This window comes from Erythrolamprus reginae, chromosome 9 (assembly GCF_031021105.1).
Source record: "Erythrolamprus reginae isolate rEryReg1 chromosome 9, rEryReg1.hap1, whole genome shotgun sequence".
Lineage (NCBI taxonomy): Eukaryota > Metazoa > Chordata > Lepidosauria > Squamata > Dipsadidae > Erythrolamprus > Erythrolamprus reginae.
In genome coordinates, this window is record NC_091958.1 from 40,629,115 (window position 1) to 40,648,641 (window position 19,527).

Genomic DNA, 19,527 nt, shown 5'->3' on the forward strand with positions numbered 1-19,527 from the left:
CAGGAAATAGTATAAGGGCAGACTAGATGGACCAGGAGGTCTTTTTCTGCCGTCAGTCTTCTATGTTTCTATGATGCTCGTCCATCGTGTTCAAAGAGGACCTTGACATCTGATGGGTCGTGGGCTGTATGCGATATGTCTGCAAGTGGCTGGTAAGGCCTACATGGGTACGAAATGTTCTGCCACGTGTTGAGCAGACGTGTGGGCACCAGTGTCGCGGCATTTGCAGCTCAAGCTTTGCTAAGTGCTCGCTTCTCTTCTGCTGTGAATGTCCTTCTGGCCTATGATGTCCGGCAGCCTTGGTGGATCAGCATACAGCATGTCTGTTGACCTTCTGCCAGGGTTTCCCAGGAGGTGGTGTCGATATCCAGGGACTTGAAGGAAGCTTTCAATGTGTCTTTGTATCACCTCCTTTGTCCCCCATGTGATCACTTTCCTTTAGACCAGTGTTTCCCAATGTTCTGTTGGGCTCTCTGGTAGAATCCTCCCGAAAATTCATAGATACAAATTTCAGACACACACACGTTTGAAAATTCAAAACAATGTTCTTTATAATGAAAATTCACTTAAACTAAGCCCTCTTTTTGTATATAGCAAAGAGCACTCGTCTCCAAACAAACTGGTAATTGGTACAAGTCCCTTTATCAGTTCTGAGATACTTTGCTTGCAGCTGTGAGGCAATTCACAGTCCTTCTTTCACAAAGTGAAACACCCTTTGCTCTGCTTTAGTTTCAAAGCGGGGAAAAAGCAACACACTAAGGTCGAAGTCAGCAAGGCAGGCACGAAACACAATGATCAGATAATCCTCCACAATGGCCAAACCCACACGCTGCTATTTATAGCAGCCTCCCTAATTACCACAGCCCCACCCAACCACAGGTGGCCTCATTTTCTTTGATAATAATCTCTCAGTTGTTGCTGCCTATGCATCGCTCTCCGCATGCGTGGCTGTATCATTAACTCTTGTTCCGAATCCAAGGAGGAGAGAGATAACTGATCTCCTTCTGAGCTGACTGCCACACTCTCCTCCTTCCTGTCACTCATGTCTTCTTGGTCAGAGGAGCCTTCATCATCAGACTCCACCGGGAGCAAAACAGGCCTGCGGCATGTGGATGTCTCCCCCACATCCACAGTCCTTGGGGCAGCAGTTGGGCCAGAGCTAACCACAACACCCAACCTTGGCAAATTGAAGGTATTTGGACTTCAACTCCCAGAATTCCCCAGCCAGCTAATGTTGAAGTCCAGATACCTTCAAGTTGCCAAGGTTGGGAAACACTGCTAGACAACTCACCATAGAAGAGTTGTTGAGGGATATGGTGGTCTGGCATCCTAGCAACATGGCCGCCCCAGGATGTCTGGACTTTCATCAGCAGGGTGGGCATTGATAGCAGGCCTGCTCTGGAGAGGACCTCAGTGTCAGGGACCTTATCCTGCCCCCAGATCCTCAGAATTCTATGGCAGCAGGTCATGTGGAAGTGGTTCAATTGCCTAGCATGTCTCCTGTATACAGTCCAAGCCTCAATGGCATACAACACAGTAGTTAGTGCGCAACTGCTCAGTAGACTTTGGGCTTTGTAGGAAACTGCAGGGAACTAAGGGGAAAAGAGGGGTGGGCAAAGCCCAGCCTGAGCATCTCTGGCTGCCTCTAGAGGAGAATCCACTCCTTGGAATGTCCACAGCAGGAACCAAAATGTTTCCGGTTACGCAAGGCACAGTGTGTTTTAGCAGCGCAGCCCAAGGCAACCGGTGGGAATTCCGGTGGGAATTCAATGGAAGGCAGCAAATCCTCTCGGGGAAGGGTGTCCCCTCCCTGCTCCCCTCTTTCTGAGGCCGCCTAGAAGCCCCACAAATTGGCTCTGCATGAACACCTCTCTCCAGGGAGCAGGTGGGGCTCGGATGCCCTGTGCTGAATTGGTCCCTGCAGAGCAGAGCAGGCTGGCATGTGCCAAACACACGGAGGAGTTGGAAGGCAGGGGTCAACAAATGCCCCATCCTTGTGGGATGCTCCTCACTCCTCCTGGCAGTAGTATCTCTGGAAGAGCCGCTCGGCAGCGCATAGGCGCATGGCCCGGTGGGTGTGCAGCAGCAGGCAGGGGAAGCAGTCCAGGAAGTACTGGACGAATCCGTGGGGAAGGCTGCCAAGGGCCTCCTGGACGTTGCTGGGTAGCTCGTAGTAGTGATGCTTCTGAAGGAGAAAGAGTCCGGATGCCAGGAACCCCAAAGGACAGTGCCACACTCCCAGACAGAAAGGAGACAGGAGGTGTCCGAGGGAATGGGGGGGGCAGCCAACCAACCACTCATGGGCCACTCGTCCGCAGAGGTCCTGGCATTTCCCAAGGAGCCCAGCCAGGGTTGGCAGCGTACCTTGTTTCTCATGGCTCGCAACAGGTCACGGACTGAGCTGCCCTGGTATCTCCGGAACCTCCTGAGGTCTGCAGGGGAGAGTGAGAGGGTCAGTACTTTCCCTCCACCAGGCTACACACTGGGCGCAGAGGGTAAGCGCCTACCTGCCTGTAGTGGGGCAGAGAGATGCACCTGCCAGTTCCCTCGCACCACCGCCAGGCTCCCGGCCTCCAGGGTGCTGACCAGGGGCCCGTCTGCTGGCTCCTTTTCAAGGCGGTCACTGACATCCTGCAGAGGGGAGGGAGAATGGGCAGCGGGGCAGAGCACGACTGAGAAGGGCAGCCAGGAGCAAGGTCCACCGCCCTGGACTCACCTGGAAGAATTGCAGCTGCTTCTTGGGGCCCCAGAAGAAGGGGTGGCAGAGCACCTGTGAAGCCGACGGGCGCAGGTGGGGGTCACTGCTGATCATGGCTTCTATCAGGTCCCGCCCTACCAGGTGGCCTGGGAGAGCAAGCAGGCAGGGACCTTCAGCAGGTCGTACAAGGATTCACCTGCCCTTTGTCACTACCTTTACCACACCCCCTGCAAGGAAGGCTAGCATAGCAGGTAGCAGGATGAAGCCGAGGGAAAAGGGGTCGTCCGTGGCTGAGGAAGAGGTGATCCAGGAGCTCCAGGGAGGCACGGAACCATCCCAGGTCCTGCTACTCAAGAGAGGCTTAGTGGGGTTGGCTGGAGACCCTGAACAGGAAGGGGGCTTCCCCACCCCTGTTCCCACAGGGGCAAAGCCTCCCACAGCACCCCCCTCACTGTGAGTGTCCTGCTGGAGCCTCGGCAGTTGATAGGTGCCCGCCAGAATGTTGGCCTGGCGATGGTAGCTGTGCCCAAAGGGATGCTGCCCTTGGGAGAGGACGTAGTAGAAGACGCAGCCGGCGGAGAAGATGTCCACCCTGCAGGTCTGTAAGAGAGCAGGAAGCCAGGGAAGATGCAGCGGTTTCCATGGTTCTTGGGTGGCTCAAGGTTACATTTCTATCCCACCTGTCGTCTGGCCTTCTTGTTCCCTGGGGTGATACCCTGGGAGGAGAGCAGGGCAGGGTGGAGCCTCCAAAGTCCTCAGGGAACCAGGACTCTCTGCTCCTGCACCCCAAAAGCAAGACAGTCGGCTGTACTCACCGGGCTCTCCTGTGTGTCCTCCCTGAGAATCTCAGGCGCGATCCACCCCTCGGTGCCAGGGATGCCCGAGCCGAGACTGAAGCTCTGATGCCCCCTCTGCAGCTTCTTGCACAGGCCAAAGTCGGAGATGACTGCTCGGAGCCGCCCTTGCCCATCGGGGGCCGAGATCAGGATGTTGCAGGGCTTCAGGTCGCGATGAGCTGGGCAGAAAAGATGCTTAGTGCAAGCCCGAACAACACCCACCCTCCGTTGAAAGGGGGAGGGCAGGCAGCGGCCCTTGATGGGGTGTGGGGAGGTCTCACCTATGCTGAGGGAGTGCAGATGGGCCAGTCCGGACATAGTCTGGGTCAGCAAGGAGAGTGGATCTACACCCTTCCCAGGGAAGATGGAGCTCTCCACATACTGGGGTGGCAGGAGAAGGGAAGAGGACAGGGCAATCTTTGCCAGGAGCCCTCCCTCCCACATTAAGACCATATCCCCCTCCCCCATCTACCCCCAGCTATGCAGGAACAGTGTCCGTGCGTGATTTCGCTACCTGCCCAGGTGCATAATTGTACTGGACTCCGCCAGCACTCAGAGCCACGGGGGGGGGGGGGGGAGCACGCGCCACCGTTCCACCTTAGCAAGTCACACTTAAGCAAAAGCTATTTCTAACAGTTGGATTTCCTATCATTTTCCAACATTTTGACTGATGGGAATGTCAGTCGGGGCCTCCATGCTGAGAACGGGCAGCTCCTGGCTCAGGACAGCTTCTGGAGGATGTTAGGACTCTGTCCAAACGGTTGGGTTGGCAATATATGAACCAACAATGTATGTAAGGTAGCTTTAATTATATGTTCTGTTTGATTGGCTGATGGTGTTGCAAATTGCCAGAAGAGGGAGCTAGAGATCACAGTTCTTTCTTTCTGATCATAGCTTGGTCTCTCTGATATTCTCTCTAACATGTTTTGTTCCTCTTTGGAACAAAACGATGGCAGGGATGCGAGGGGTGTGTGTGTGGACAAGGGGGTCCAGGCTGGCCTGCCTCCTCACCTGCTGCAGGGTGGCAGAACACAGCTCCAGGGCGATGTAGTGGAACTGCCCGTCGGTCTCGGTGCAGAAATAGCGCACCACGTTGGGGTGCGCGTCCGACTCTCGCAGCAGCCGCACCTCGCGGTCCACCAAGCGGACGCTTTCCGGAAGCAGACGCTTCACAGCCACGTCGCGGCTGTCGAAGTGGCCTCTGAAGGAGGAAGCCACCCCGGTGGAGAGGGGTTGTGGAGGCATGGTGTCTCCTCTGGGCCCAGGCGGTCCATCTCCCCTCCTCTGGGCCCTCGCTCTGCCTCTGCCTGCACCAGAAGCCCCCTGGGCCACCTGGGAGAATGCCCAGGGCTTCTGCCTCCTGGGCTCTTTTATTCGGCACCTCCAACTCACCGGAAGACAAAGGTGCCCCCGGCCCCCCGGCCCAGCACCTCCTGGGGTTTGAAGGAGAGCTTCCCTACGGTCACCGTTTCCAGGGGAACACCTACCCAAGAGAGAGAAGACAGGAATAGGCTTCCCTCTAGAGGAAGTCCCCCTTTGACAGCCCCCTCCCCAATACTGCAAGCTGGGCAGGTACGCACCTGGATCTGGGCTCTGGAGAGTGTCTTTATCTGCCGAGGCTGAGGAGGAGGGCAATTCTGCCCCCTGATCCAGCTCCAGGGACCCTTCAGGAGTCGTTCTTGGGGAATGGCCGGAGGGCCCAGGAGGCTGCTGGCTGGAGCTGCGCTCAAGAGAGACCCTCTGGGGAGAGCAGGAGCAGGAACAAAAGGGGAAGAGACCACCTGCCTTTACTGTCGAGGGCCCATCATCAGGCTGGGGGAAAGACTGGCTACGCCCTGGCACAGACCTCTCCCCAGTGGTGGCTATCAGAGCTTGCATTTGTGCCCAAACAGCAAACCAGTCCAGCCAGCCCACCAACCCAACCAGCCAGCCACAGACCAGTAGAAATGGAGTTGAAGTCTTCAATGAAACACAGCAGCAGTAGGAAGTTGTGGAAAAATATATTTACTTCTTTTTACTATTACTACTACTGTCTATACTATACATACAATAAACTAGTATCGTCATAGTACCTTGCTACAACTATCTTAGTTCAATAACTCACAGGAACCAACTTTTACAACATTACAGCTTCTTCAAAGCATACTTCCACGAACAGCAACAGCACACAGCTAACAGTGAACAGTCAGAGAGAAAGGGCAGGGAGCTGTTGCCTAGTTAAATACTTTTCACATAATTGCTAGGTTGCTGCATGCTCAACTGCCTCTGAATGACTCAGGCCTACTTTCTATATTCAGATATTACCCAGGGATTTTAAATTCCTGACAGAGGCCATGGAGAGTGCCTCCTTTAGTAGCTGGCAGGAATCGATGAGAGCCTCTCCTGGCCCTGGCCCCGGGGCCCCTGCAATTCCCCCCCCAAAGCATGGAAAACCAGAAGAATTCCAGAGGAAGGCCACTCACCCAGAGCAGGAGGCAGAGGAGCCCCCCGCCCCAACAGAGGGAAGCCACGCCAACCACAACAAGCTCCCAGCTGCCGAACGAGGGATCCACCTCCGCTGGGGCCTCCTTCCCAGCATGATTCCCCCAGGGTCGACCACCAGCCAGATCCTCCTGCGGACCCTCAGGGGCCAGGAACTGAAACAGACCCAGAAGCTCTTGGCACGGACTGAGGTCCACACACAGCCACCGCCCGGCCACACAGCATAGACCCAGGCCCAAAAGTGGGGCCAGGCAGACTGGCTCCTTTGCCCCAGATGCCGCCTGCAGTGGGGAAGGGGAGCAAGCACGCCTCTTTCTCCAACCCACCCCCCATTCCCACATTAGCTGTGTTTGCATGAAAAGTCTGGGGGACACTGTTAAGATGCTATCCATAAGTTTGGCAATATATTGGCTGCAGGCGTTGCAGACTGCCACAAGAGGGAGCTAGAGTTCATAGCTTATTTCAGTCACCCTCTCTGTTTCTCTCTAGCTACTCTGTTAATGGCTACTGAGGATTAGAGTTGCTCTGCATTGCTCTGCAATCTCTCTGTATAGTAGTCAGGTATTATAGCTAAAATGTGTTTAGGCTTGATAGATCTTTGTTTGCTGATTATGACAAAGACAATTAAGCTAAGAAAGACTATGTATCTGATAATATTTGGATTGTTATTCTGACTTATTTATGTGTATGACTTTAGACTGTTTATCTGAATACGCCATTTCTCAAAGTAGACTTTAATTCAAGTGAGTACATGTGGCCGTGTAGTTATTCACAATTAATCTCAATCAAAACATTTCTAGGGGTGCATAACCTTGTAAACTTATACATTAGCGCTGGCTGGGGAATTCTGGGAGTTGAAGTCCAGATATCTTCAAGTTGCCAAGGTTGGGAAACACTGCATTAGCAGACACCATGGCTGATTGCTCGCTCTGCACTTTCTGACGATGACACGGGTGAAGCAGCCCCGAGTGCCAGGATGAGGGCTGGGTCTTCCTCTCCTCTTCGAAGGCCATCATCATCACCAGGACTGGAGGAATCTGGCCTGCAGCCCTCCCTCCCACAGCACGTCCGTCCTCCCCCACCTTGCCCCGTACCTCTCCGAAGAGGCTGTGAGCACGGGAGCTGTGTGGTGCAACGACTTCTGGATTCCTCCGCAAGCTGCTAGGAGGGGCCCTCAGCATGGTGGTGTGGACCAGCGGGGGCATCTCGTGATGACCTGAAAGGAAGCGGGGAGCCTGGAGTCCCCCTGGTGAATTGGGGGCCCTCCCCGAGGAGAGCTCCCCATGGCTGAACTCCTCCCATCCACCGACCTTCCAAAACTTCAGTCACGCTAACTCTATGGTTCTTTTCTGAAACCCCCACCCACCCACCGCTCATCCTCTCTGCTCTCTTCCAATGCAGATCACCAGGGACCCTTCGTTGCCTCCAAATGTTCTTATCACAGTTTCTTCCCTTTGTGAATACAGTGGTACCTCTACTTACGAACATAATTCGTTCCGTGACCAGGTTCTTAAGTAGACACGTTTGTAAGAAGAAGCCATTTTTCCCATAGGAATCAATGTAAAAGCAAATAATGCGTGCGATTGGGGAAACCACAGGGAGGGTGGAGGCCCTGATTCCTCCCAGGAGATTCCTAGAGAGTCCCCATTGAGGCTTCTCCCTGCCTTTTCTGGCCCTGTTTTCTCCCAGGAGATTCCTAGAGAGGCCCCACAGAGGCTTCTCCCTGCCTTTTCTGGCCCTGTTTCCTCCCAGGAGATTCCTTGAGAGGCCCCACAGAGGCTTCTCCCTGCCTTTTCTGGCCCTGTTTCCTCCCAGGAGATTCCTAGAGAGGCCCCACGGAGGCTTCTCTCTGCCTTTTCCAGCCCCGTTTTCTCCCAGGAGATTCCTAGAGAGGCCCCACAGAGGCTTCTCCCTACCTTTTCCAATTACAGTTTTGGAGGCTCAGGTGTGTAAGTGGAAAATGGTTTTTGAGACAAAAAAATCTTGAACACCTGGTTCTTATCTAGAAAAGTTCGTAAGTAGAGCCATTCTTAGGCAGCGGTATCACTGTATCAGAGATTTTGTCTCACTTGTAAAGGCACCACACCCCCATCCATGGGCCAGTGGGGAAAAGAAGTTCAGCCCACGCCTGCCAGTATGGACATGCGTGTTCTGACGCAGAATGGCAGCATTGCGCACCATTTCATCCAGGGGGAGGAGCTTTTTTCTCCCCCCCACCATTCAGGCCCTCTGGGCAACGTCTTGGGACAGGGAGGCCAGGCACTCACCTATCAGCAGCCACTGGCTGTGGGGGAGGAAGACGGTGCCCGGCGGGTACTGGATGCCCGTGCTGGGTGTGATCTTGCACTCCCCAGACCTTTGGAGCGTCACTTCACGTGTGATGGGACCCCTGCCCTGGCCCAGAGCCACCCGCTGAGGCTGCAGGAAGCAGAGACAGTCCAGTGAGCAGCCGGGCCCACCGCTCACCTACCCCTCCCGTGGCCCCCACCAAGGGAAAACTCACCACCAGGGCCAGGCCTTCGTGCACCAGGGAGGTCAACGCGTAGAAACCCCCAGCATATTTGCCCACGAACAGGGTTGTGCTGAAACAAAAAGCAGGGCCAGGAAGGTGAGGAAGACCCACTGGACCATGCAATTTCTGGTGAGATTCAGAAGGCGCCGAAAGTCAGTGGATAGACCCTCAGTATAGGAGACTGCTGAGAAGGCGAGAGGAATTGCATAGTAAAAGGTGTTAGTTCACAGCCTGAGCCTCTTTGGGGTGAGACGTCACTTCCAGGCAGTATAAAGGCAAAGGGTAGTCTTGGGTAGTTGGGTTTGGGGTTTCAACGCTGTTCAATGGAAGAGATGTGAAACTGGGAGTGTGCTTGAACAAGGCGTCAAAACTATGATTTCTGCCTCAAAAAAAGACCATCTCCGCTGGAGGATTTATGCTCAGGATCTCGGTGAGCTGATTCATATGCTTAAATGATCAATGGACTTGTATTCTAAGGAATTCCAATTAGGTTGAGTTGGGCGCTTTTCCCAGACTCTGTTGATGCTTGGATCCAGAGAGAGAAATAACTCCCCTTTTCCTTGAATCTGCTTGTCGCTGTATATTCTGTTTGGGTGCCCCCAGACTTCAACACCAACTGAAAAAAGCAGCCAGACACGCTGGTAAAAGCAAAGGCACTTTATAGTTTGAAAAACAAACACAGAGAAAAACCTGTTCTTCCACACAGGCCGGCTATGAGGCTTCACAGCAGAGTCAGGACGGCCAGACAATACAGCAGACTTCTTGCTGGCACACACCACTGTAGAGAATAAGACCCACGCCTTCCCCCCCAAGGTTTCAGCCCTCAAGGCCACAAGTCAGAATCAGAGACGCCAAAGATCATAGCCAGGTCCCAGGACTCCCAAAGATAATACTCCACAATACAGGAAGGGTGGGTCTGCCTTTTCAGCCTTTCTGGGGAGAACCACACCCAAACCCAGCTGTTGCCTATTTAGGGCTGGAAATACCTGGCTAATTGTCCCCTTCGTTGTGCTGCTCTTCTCTGCCTGAGATCGATGATGGCTTGTGCATTTTCATCTAAGGACTCCAGGCTGCTTGCTGGGGAGAGCTCCACCCCGGGGGGACTCAGGCTGTTCTCCCTCTCCCTCGGCCTGATATTCCTCCTCCCTGTCTGCCTGGGCCTCCTCCTCCTCCTGTTCCTCCTCCTCCCCCTCTGAGCATGGAGCCGGCAGAGGTTCAGCCGTTCCCTGAGGAGCCTCAGATGGAATCACAACACTGTAGGTACTTTCCTCAATACAGTGATACCTTGTCTTACAAACGCCTCATCATACAAACTTTTCGAGATACAAACCCGGTGTTTAAGATTTTTTTGCCTCTTCTTACAAACTATTTTCACTTTACAAACCCACCACCGCCGCTGGGAAACACCAACTCCGGACTTCTGTGTTTTTGTGATGCTGCAGGGGAATCCCAGCAGTGCAAAAAACGGGTGCTTTGCTGGCAATGGAAGTCCGGAGGTGGGGTTTCCCAGTGAGGGGAGCCTCAATGAAATTGCAGCATCGCAAAAACACAGAGGTCCGGAGGTGGGGTTTCGAGGACTTCGGTGTTTTTGCGATGCTGCGATTTCACTGATGCTCCCTTCACTGGGAAACCCCACCTCCGGACTTCCGTTGCCAGTGAAGCGCTCATTTTTGCAATGCCGGGATTCCCCTACAGCATTGCAAAAACACAGAAGTCCGTAGGTGGGGCTTCCCATGGAGGGGAGCCTCAGGGGAATCCCAACAGCGCAAAAACGTGCTTCAGCTGGCAAAAAGGGTGAATTTTGGGTTTGCACACATTAATTGCTTTTCCATTGATTCCAATGGGAAACATTGTTCCGTCTTACAAACGTTTCACCTTAAGAACCTCATCCCGGAACCAATTAAGTTTGTAAGACAAGGTATCACTGTAGTTTGATTTTTACCATGAAATAAGGGACTTTTGAGTTGGTGGGTTTGCTCCGAGGGCCATCCTCCCCACAAATGCATCTACACCACCGCTGATATTTTTTAAAAGAACTGATTTCCTAGAAGTCACCCACGAGACCCCTAAAGTGCCCGCAAAGCTCTCCCGGAGTTGGTACTTACAGCAAAGGGGCCTCGGCCACAAAGTCCTTGCCAGTCCTGAAGCCCCAGTTGGGGAGGGGGATCTTCTGAGCATGCAGGATAAGGTAGCGCAGGCTTTCCATGGCGATGCTGAGGTGGGGTGCCCGACGCAGGCTGTCCTGGTGCCAGCTGTAGACGCCCACCACGGGGGATCCATAGTCCTGCACCCAGAGCACCTCTCTGCTGTCCTTGCCCACCGTCACCAACCAACCATCTCCGCTGGAGGCAAAATGGGCCATATCTGTGCCAAGGTGGGGAGAAGGGAACGGCAGGGGTTGGGCACGGGAGCAAATTATGCTTTGCTATTCTTGAGCTGGAAAGCCAGCCAAGTGCTAATCACAGGCTCCGTCGCACTGCGAAATCCCAGAGCTGGTCTCGTCTCTCTTTATTTTAAAAAAATATTTTTTATTAAATTGCAAAGACAGACAAAACATACATTACATGTAACATTTAGTGGAGCAACAATCGCTCCTCTCAAAGCAGAAGCCATCTTTATATTTATAATAAGTAAAAAAGAAAAAACTAACTTTATCATCATTTATAAAATACTTAGATATATCAGTGGTAAGATAATAAGTAAAAACACATCTCAAACATTTCAAAATATATAGAAATTTTAAAATTATGACTTGAAATGAACTACGAAGAAAAAAAGAGAGAGAAATGGTAGAAGAGGAAAGAATAAGTTTAATCTTTATATTGTTAATAATCACTGTCTAATACAATATAACTACTAGGTACAAATATGTATTTAAAAATAGTGTAAAAATAAGGTTATCTCTGTTTCTTTGTATCCCACCAGATATATACCTTTTGCCAAACCTCATAAAATTCTGATTCTTCTTGATGGGGTCTATCAAGCTCAGCAGTCTGAGGGGTTTCCAAACTGGGCAACTTTAGGCCTGGTGAACTTCAACTCCCAGAATTCCCTGGCCAGCTTTTGAAGTCCCAGCATGCTGGCTGGGGAATTCTGGGAGTTGAAATCCATGCATGGGGACTGGGGAATTCTGGGAGTTGAAATCCATGCATGGTGACTGGGGAATTCTGGGAGTTGAAATCCATGCATGGTGACTGGGGAATTCTGATAGTTGAAATCCATGCATGGTGGCTGGGGAATTCTGATAGTTAAAGTGGCCAAGGTTGGACATGTCTGTCCTAGACCAGTGACGGCAAACATTTTTTTTCTCAGGTGCCGAAAGAGCATGAATGCATGCTATCGCGCATGCGTGAGTGCCCACAGGCGTAACTCAATACCTGGGGAGGGCGAAAACAGCTTCCTCCACCCCCCGGAGGCCATCTGGAAGCCAGAGGTAACCTGTTTCTCAACTTCTGCTGGGCCTAGTAGGCTCATGTTTCACCCTCCTCAGGCTCCAAAGGCTTCCCTGGAGCTGGGGGAGGGTAAAAACACCCTCCCCCATCCCCCCGGAGGCTCTCTGGAAGACAAAAACACCCTCCCAAGGCTTCTGCGCATGCCAAAAATCAGCTGGCCAGCACCCACATGCACGTTGGAGCTGAGCTAAGGCATTGGCTAACGTGCTAGCAGATATGGCTCCGCGTGCCGCCTTTGGCACCTGTGCCATAGGTTTGCCGTCACTGGCCTAGACTGACGCTGGCAAGAGGGAGACTTTCAGGCAGGCTGAGCAGAACGATATCCATTCCCAGATGTGAAAATGTTTAAAAATAAGCTTAAGTCATGCAGACCAGCTGATGAAACCAACAGCTTTTGCAGGGAGAGCCTAACATTTAATAGAAGAAGTGAACTTCCAAAATCGACACTAGGGGAGTGGGTGGGAAAGCTCTGGCTGCCCTCATCTGAACTCCCCCAACCACAATGAAATTAGAAGGGCTGCCCACCTGCCTTCCTTCCCAGACACCAGCAACTTGCCTGCACTCGGATGCCACAGCGACATTCCCTTGAGTTCCACACTGCGGCTTCCCCTATCAAGGAAGGAATTGGGGGTGGGAAGGGAATCCCAGCTGCCAGCTTGCTCTGCCCAGTTACTCACTATAATCCGAGTCCTGCTCATGGACGGGAGCGGAGTAGTCCAGGTAGGTGGCATTCCACTGCAGCTCCCGTGTCCTGGTGTCATACATGGTGATGACATACTCTGCAGAGGAGAACAAGGTTGGTTTTCCCTCTCCCTCCCTCCTCTCCCTCTCTCCCTTTCTCTCCCTCCCTCTCTTTCTCTTTTCCTCTCTCTCTCTCTCCTGCTCCCACTACTTTCTGTTCTGTTGGATCATGGCCAGATCCTCTGGTAACAGATTTTGAACTGGACGAGCTGGGTCTGTCCGAGCATCAGAGACCTGTGTGGCTATCAGAGGATTCAGAGAGTGAGGGAGGAGAGATGAAAGCTGCTGGAGAGATAGAGCCCATGGAATGCCTTTGGAATCCCCTTGTCTGGGTGGGATGAGGAGATCAATGATCCCATCCTGAATGTCTGTGTGCGAAGGATTAGGGGGAGATAGGAGCAGCTGCACAGACGCAGGAGGAGATCTTGATCACAGCTGAGAGCAATAGGGAATTCTGCAGCATGCATAAAAGGGGAGATTTGTGGGACCGTTCTTTGCAGGAGTTATCATTTGTGGTTTAACAGAGAAAGAGAAACAGATCCAGAGTTTTCTCTAAACCAACATCCCTGCTTAGAGAAACCCAGCCTTTGGACAATTGTCTTATGAACGACTGTAGCTCTTGCAAAAAAAGGGGTGAGCTCAGTTTGGAAACATTATTTACAAACCTTGGGGTTTTTTGGACATTGTTATTGGCCATGAAGATAACCCAGACTATTTGGCAATAAACAGACATTCTTCTGCCATAATTGCAGCCCTTATTCAATTTGTGAAGGCAATATATTTGGGTGTTTCGGAAAACTCCACTCTGTGTGTTCGATTTTGACTTTAATTACTGCTCAGTTGTCATGCCAGGCAGAAAAACTTTCCTCCCTCTCTCTCCATTCCTCTCCCTCTCCCTCTCTTTTTCCTTTCTTCTCGCTCCCCTCCCTCTCCCTCCTTTCATCTTCTTCTCTTTCTGCTTCTTCATCTACAGCGGGGGTCCCCAAACTTGGCAACTTTAAGACTTGTGGACTTCAACTCCCAGAGTTCTCCAGCCTGCTATGCTGGCTGGAGAATTCTGGGAGTTGAAGTCCACAAGCCTTAAAGTTGCCAAGTTTGGGGACCCCTGCTCCACAGGCTGGGGTTTCCTCTCCCTGAACCTTCTAAGGGACCAAGGCCCGAGGGACACTTACTGCTGCGTCCAATAAACAGCAGGGGGCTCGTGGGGTGCAGGCCATCCGAGGCCTCTGGCGATAACACGTTCTGCTTCTCCCCCGATGCTGGGTCCACAAGGAACCAGGTGTCCTCCTTTTTCCCTGGATAATTGAGAAAGGAACCCGTGTATTCCAGAATCGCTCCCATCCCTTCAAATGGAAACGGACTCCAGCCCAGCCTTTTCCAAGCCCAGGTTGGAGCCTCCTCTTCCCCTCTCGGCACCTGTGTAGATGACGCCATCAGAGCTGCGGCATGGAGAAGACTGCACCAGCTCCGGGATGGTGAAAGGCAGCTTCTACCAGAAAAATAGAAGAGGGAGAGAGAGACATACACACACACACACAAACCCTCCTTAGCTCAGGATCGCCCTTTAACAAATAATTCTGGAATGGTCAAGGCACCACCTGTAGCAGCTGATCCAGAATTGCACCAGGTGCTTGGAACATGTATGAGCTCTGGGCCAACCACTATCAGTGCGGGAGCCATGGAGATGCCCCTCAAATTATGCACCCCATCCTCAGCCTTCAGGATTTGAGGCCTTCAGAATGCCTCTAAGGAAGAGCCTCCATCCACACAATACAAGCACAATCTAGTTATTCCCTTTGTCATTAGCATGTCTTCGAGAAGAGAGTAGATGGGATAGGATAGGATAGGATAGGATAGGAAGAACAGAACAGAACAGAATAGAATATGGGATGAGACAGGAAAGAACAGAACTGAATAGAATATGGGATGGGATGGGATGGGACGGGACGGGACGGAACAGAACAGAATAGAATAGAATATGGGATGGGAGAGGATGGGATGGGATAGAATAGAATAAAAGCCGGAAGGGACCTTGGAGGTTTTCTAGTCCAGCCTCTGCTTAAGCAGGAGAACCTACTTGAGAAATAAAGCTCACATCAAGCAAGAAATAGGCAGGAAACTCTCTCGGGTGTCTTTAATTGCTCAGGATCAACCTCTCTGGGCATATTCTAGATCTCTCAAGAATATGCCCAAGCCTGGTGGCCCTACCCTGGCCCAGTGGACAGCTTCTCATTTCCTTATTCTGTAAGTGAAGAACAGTTGTAGGAATTGGGTAGGTCTCCGGTCTAATCAAGAGAAGGGCCAGGTGTGATATGATAACAGCCTTCCAATATCTATGGGGCTGTCCCAGAGAAGAAGGGCTGACCTATTTTCCAAAGGCCACACACTTCTGGCACGCAAGGAAAAAAAGGTTCACCATCACTGGTACATAGAGTCTCGTGCTTGGCAGGTGACTGGATTAGAAGACCTCCAAGATCTCTTTCGACTGCATCATTCCTGGCTCTTGATGGCCTCAAAAGCCCAGCTAGTGTAGTGTCTGCCCTTGTCCTTGGCCAGCAGAAGTGCAGGCAGCCCCAGTGGGAGCCCCTTAGTGAGTCTCTGGTCACTTCCACTCACTTCCTTAAGGACATTGTAGCCTCTTAGAATCCATTTGGTTATGACCTACAAAGCCCTACACGGCATAGGACCAGACTATGTCCGAGACCGCCTTCTGCTGCACGAGTCCCAGTGACCGGTGAAGTCCCACAGAGTTGGTCTCCTTAGGGTCCCATCGACCAAACAATGTCAGCTGGCGGGACGTATGAGAAGAGCCTTCTCTGTGGGGGCCCCGGCCCTATGGAATCAGCTCCCCCCGGAGATTCGCACTGCCCCGACCCTCCTCGCCTTCCATAAGAGTTTAAAAACTCATCTTTGCCACCAGGCTTGGGGTGACTAGATCTTTCCCCTGACCGACAAATGTTTTTAGTACGATTGTTAAATGAGTGTTTAATGGATTTTTTAAAAAAATTAGAATTCAAGGATTGTTTTTTTAATATACAGTGATACCTCGTCTTACAAACCCCTCGTCATACAAACTTTTCGAGATACAAACCTGGGGTTTAAGATTTTTTTGCCTCTTCTTCCAAATTATTTTCACCTTACAAACCCAAGCCGCCACCACTGGGATGCCCCGCCTCCGGACTTCTGTTGCCAGCGAAGCACTCATTTTTGCGCTGCTGAGATTCCCCTGAGGCTCCCCTGCATGGGAAACACCACCACCGGACTTCCGTGTTTTTGCGATGCTGCAGGGGAATCCCAGCAGTGCAAAAATGGGTGCTTCGCTGGCAACGGAAGTCTGGAGGTGGCATTTCCCAGTGAGGGGAGCCTCAGTGAAATCGCAGCATCACAAAAACACGGAAGTCCGGAGGTGGGGTTTCGAGGACTTCCATGTTTTTGCGATGCTGCCATTTCGCTGAGGCTTCCCTTTCTGGGAAACCCCACCTCCGGACTTCCATTGCCAGCGAAGCACCCGTTTTTGCGCTGCTGGGATTCCCCTGCAGCATCACAAAAGCATGGAAGTCTGGAGGTGGGGTTTCCCATGGAGGGGAGCCTCAGGGGAATCCCAGCAGTGCAAAAACAGCTTCGGCTGGCAAAAGGGGTAAGTTTTGGGCTTGCATGCATTAATCGCTTTTCCATTGGGAAACATTGTTTCGTCTTACAAAATGTTCACCTTACAAACCTCGTCCCGGAACCAATTAAGTTCGTAAGATGAGGTATCACTGTATATACTAACTGGATTGATCTTCTATTGTTTTTTGTTTATGCTGTGAGCCACCCTGAGTCCTCGGAGAGGGGTGGCATACAAATACAAACAAACAAACAAATAAACAAATAAATAAATAAATTCGCCCATCAGTTGCACAAGTCCCCCCCCTCCTGCCCCCCCTCACCTTCTGCAAGAATCTGAAAACCTATTTATGTCGCCAGGTTTGGGGTCACTAGACAATGAGTGTGTGGTATGTTTGTGGTCTGAATCTGTTTTAGCTTTTTTAGAATGGTTTTAGATTAGTCATTTATATCAATTGGATTTCAGATGTTTTATTGTATATGGGTGTGTTTTTTTTTTTAATATGTTGTGAGCCCTGCCCCGAGTCAACAGAGAGGGGTGGCATAAAAGTCAAACGAATGAATGAATGAATGAATGAAGGAAGAAAGAAAGAAAGAAAGAAAGAAAGGAAGAAAGAAAGAAAGAAAGAAAGAAAGAAAGAAAGAAAGAAAGAAAGAAAGAAAGTCAGGACAGGGTTCTGGGATAACTCCCCTGAATGTCCACAGCAGGGCTCCCCCCCCCAACAACTTTAAGACTTGTGAACTTCTACTTCCAAAATTCTCTAGCCAGCAAAGAGTCTCCAGCCTAGCTGTATATCAACAAAGATATCAACTCTTAAAGTCTTAAAAGTTGCCAAGTTGGGGGACCCCTGGACTCTCCAGGATGGCTCCTCCCCACTTTAGGGCCCCAGGAGCGCTAAAACTCAGCAGGGCCGCCTAGACTCAGGGGTGGCCGCCCCACCCCCTTTCTTGGCTACTTACCATCAGCCCCCCTTGGTCCTTGCCCCCCACCACGTACAAGCTGCCATCGCTGGGGTCAGGGAGGAAGGCAGGCCTGGACAGAGAAGACGAGAAGGATGCTGGACCTGGACAGCTCCCCTGGCACCAGACCAGCCAGGCCAGCTGGGCAATCGGCCGCAGAGCTGTTGGACCCTCTCCCCATTGCTCTCAGCTGCCCTCACCCCCCTTCTTGGGCTTTGGGGTGAGTTGGGCACGCCTCCTCCCCGCCGAAGAAGGTCGGTGGCGCCACTCACTCGGGCTCCCGACGGGGCACCAGTAGAGGCGGATCTGAAAGCAGAGCAGCGCCGGTAATAATAATAATAATAATAATAATAATAATAATAATAATAATAATAATAATAATAATAATAATAACAACAACAACGATGATAATGATAATGATAATTATTATTATTTATTAGATTTGTATGGCGCTCCTCTCCGTGGACTCCGAGCGGAGAAGAGAAGAGGCCCCTTTGGGACGCCCTTGGGAGGGGGGCGGGGAGGGTCTAGGTCTACGAGCCCCTGAGCCCCGTGGCGCGGCTCACCTTCCTTCAGCATCCACAGGGGCTCCCCCGTGGCCCGGCTCACTGCGCGGAGGCGCCCGTCCAGCGTGGCCACCAAGAGCGGCGGTGGCGGCTCTGATTCGGCCGCTGCTGCGGAGCCGCCGGCCAGAATCTGCGGAGAAGGCAGAAAAAGCAGCGCGTGGAGAGGACCCGGAGACAGACGCTCGGCAGCGCCGTCTTTCCACACCCCGACTGACACCCCTCCGGCGCGGCCACCGGCGCCCTCGTTCCAAAGCCAAACGCAGCACAGGCGCCTTGGCAGAGGTGGGCTACTGTACCTGGACAGGTAGCACAATCACACGCGGACACCCAGGTGCGCCACTGCCCAGGTGCAGTAGGGTAATTTCGCTGGACTCCGCTAGGAGTCACGGGGGCGAGCACATCTCACCTTTCCACCTTAGCAGCCCACTTCTGCGGCTTGGCCGACGGAAGGCAAGAGCTGCCCGGCGTTGGCCCCCGGCTCTCCTGCACGTCGAGGATCAGGCCGGCTCCCCCCCACCCCCGCCAGTCCGCCTGGAGCTCCGGCCTCGCCATCTCCCAGCCTCCGCGCTCTTTCGGAAGCTGCGCCCTTGGGAGACCCAGAGCCAGAGGTGGGCTGCTAAGGTGGAACGGGGACGTTGCGCGCCCCGGGACTCTGAGTGCCTGCGGAGTCCAGCGCAATTACGCTACAGCACTTGGGCAGAGAGCGAAATCGCGCGCGACCACGCAGGTGCGCCCGACGTCCCCGTGGCTCTGAGTGCCTGCGGAGTGTCCGCGCGCGATTCTGCTCCCTGCCCATGTGCAGGAGCGTAATTGCGCTGGACTCTGCAGGCATTCAGAGCCACGGGGGCGAGCACACGTACCCGTTCCACCTTAGCAGCCCACCTCTGCCCAGAGCGCCCACGCGAGTCCCTCCCGCCTCCACGGAGCCTCATCGCCTTCCCTTCGGTGGGAGCAGAGCGCGCGGGGCTCTGACCACTCGAAGGGGCCGGCTCTCTCGGGGGAGGGAGGAAGGGAGGAAGGAAAGGGGCGCAGCGGGCCCGGCTTTACCTCCACCATCAGCAGCAGCAGGAGGCGCGGGGTGGGCGCCGTGGGGGGCTGCTGCTCCTCGGCCTCGCCCATGCCAGCCTTGCCACGCCGCGCTTCCTGGCGCTAAAACGCCACTCCTGCCTGCCGCGCGCGGGGAGGAACCGGACTCTCCCGGCCGGCCTCCGCCCCAGATCCGGCTTCCTGGACGGCACCAGCCTCTCTCCTCGACTGCCTCGCCCCACCTCGCTCAGCCCCGGCCAGGAGAGCGCGCTCTGGACATGCTCAGAGGCCTTTGGGTCTGTCCCCGCCACCCCTGGGGCAGCCCCGACTCCGGAGGTCCGCACGTCGAGCACAAAATGCGGGTGGCTGAATCCAGAGTTCGCCCTCGGTGCCAAGCGGGAAAAGACGGCGCGCAATTGTTCGGGCTGGTCCCCACGACGGATAACGCGGAGCGAAGCCTTCCCTTGCAGGAGCCCGTCAGGCAGGCGGGCCAGGGGGTGTCGTCCGGGCCTTCCCGGGACCCGTTCTGTGTCCCCCGGGCTCCCCTTCGCCTTACAGCCCCCGACTCCACCGCTCCTCTCAGCCTGCGGAGTCTCAGCAATCCAGGGGATGCCGTCTCAAAGGGGCTTTCCGAAAGGCAACTGGACTT

At 53.2% G+C, this 19,527-nt stretch overlaps 1 protein-coding gene across 2 annotated transcripts; it reads right to left on the reverse strand.

The window, feature by feature from the left end:
- Window positions 1–525: 525 nt before the first annotated feature.
- Window positions 526–19,104, reverse strand: ERN2 (endoplasmic reticulum to nucleus signaling 2). Of its 2 annotated transcripts, XM_070760909.1 has the most exons (22): window positions 18,900–19,104; window positions 17,853–17,982; window positions 17,559–17,592; window positions 17,287–17,359; window positions 14,137–14,209; window positions 13,893–14,015; window positions 12,657–12,758; window positions 10,633–10,891; window positions 8,519–8,597; window positions 8,283–8,433; window positions 7,110–7,231; window positions 5,997–6,170; window positions 5,115–5,274; window positions 4,927–5,017; window positions 4,546–4,735; window positions 3,816–3,915; window positions 3,514–3,713; window positions 3,151–3,298; window positions 2,717–2,844; window positions 2,508–2,631; window positions 2,365–2,432; window positions 526–2,185 (listed from the first exon to the last, which is right to left on the reverse strand). In XM_070760909.1, exons 1-22 carry the CDS (start codon window positions 18,969–18,971, stop codon window positions 2,009–2,011), a joined length of 2,778 nt encoding a protein of 925 aa, XP_070617010.1. In that variant the 5' UTR covers window positions 18,972–19,104; the 3' UTR covers window positions 526–2,008. The 2 variants fall into 2 exon arrangements, with proteins under 2 accessions (XP_070617010.1, XP_070617011.1); XM_070760910.1 differs by lacking the exon at window positions 5,997–6,170.
- Window positions 19,105–19,527: the final 423 nt, after the last annotated feature.

Coding starts and splice junctions, on each gene's coding strand:
- ERN2 (XM_070760909.1), bottom strand. CDS start 18,971: ATGGGCGAGGCCGAGGAGCAGCAGCCCCCCACGGCGCCCACCCCGCGC. Junction 12,759..13,892: donor GCTGTTTATTGGACGCAGCA/GTAAGTGTCCCT, acceptor TCTCCTCTGCAG/AGTATGTCATCACCATGTAT. Junction 3,299..3,513: donor AGGACACACAGGAGAGCCCG/GTGAGTACAGCC, acceptor GCTCTCTTACAG/ACCTGCAGGGTGGACATCTT.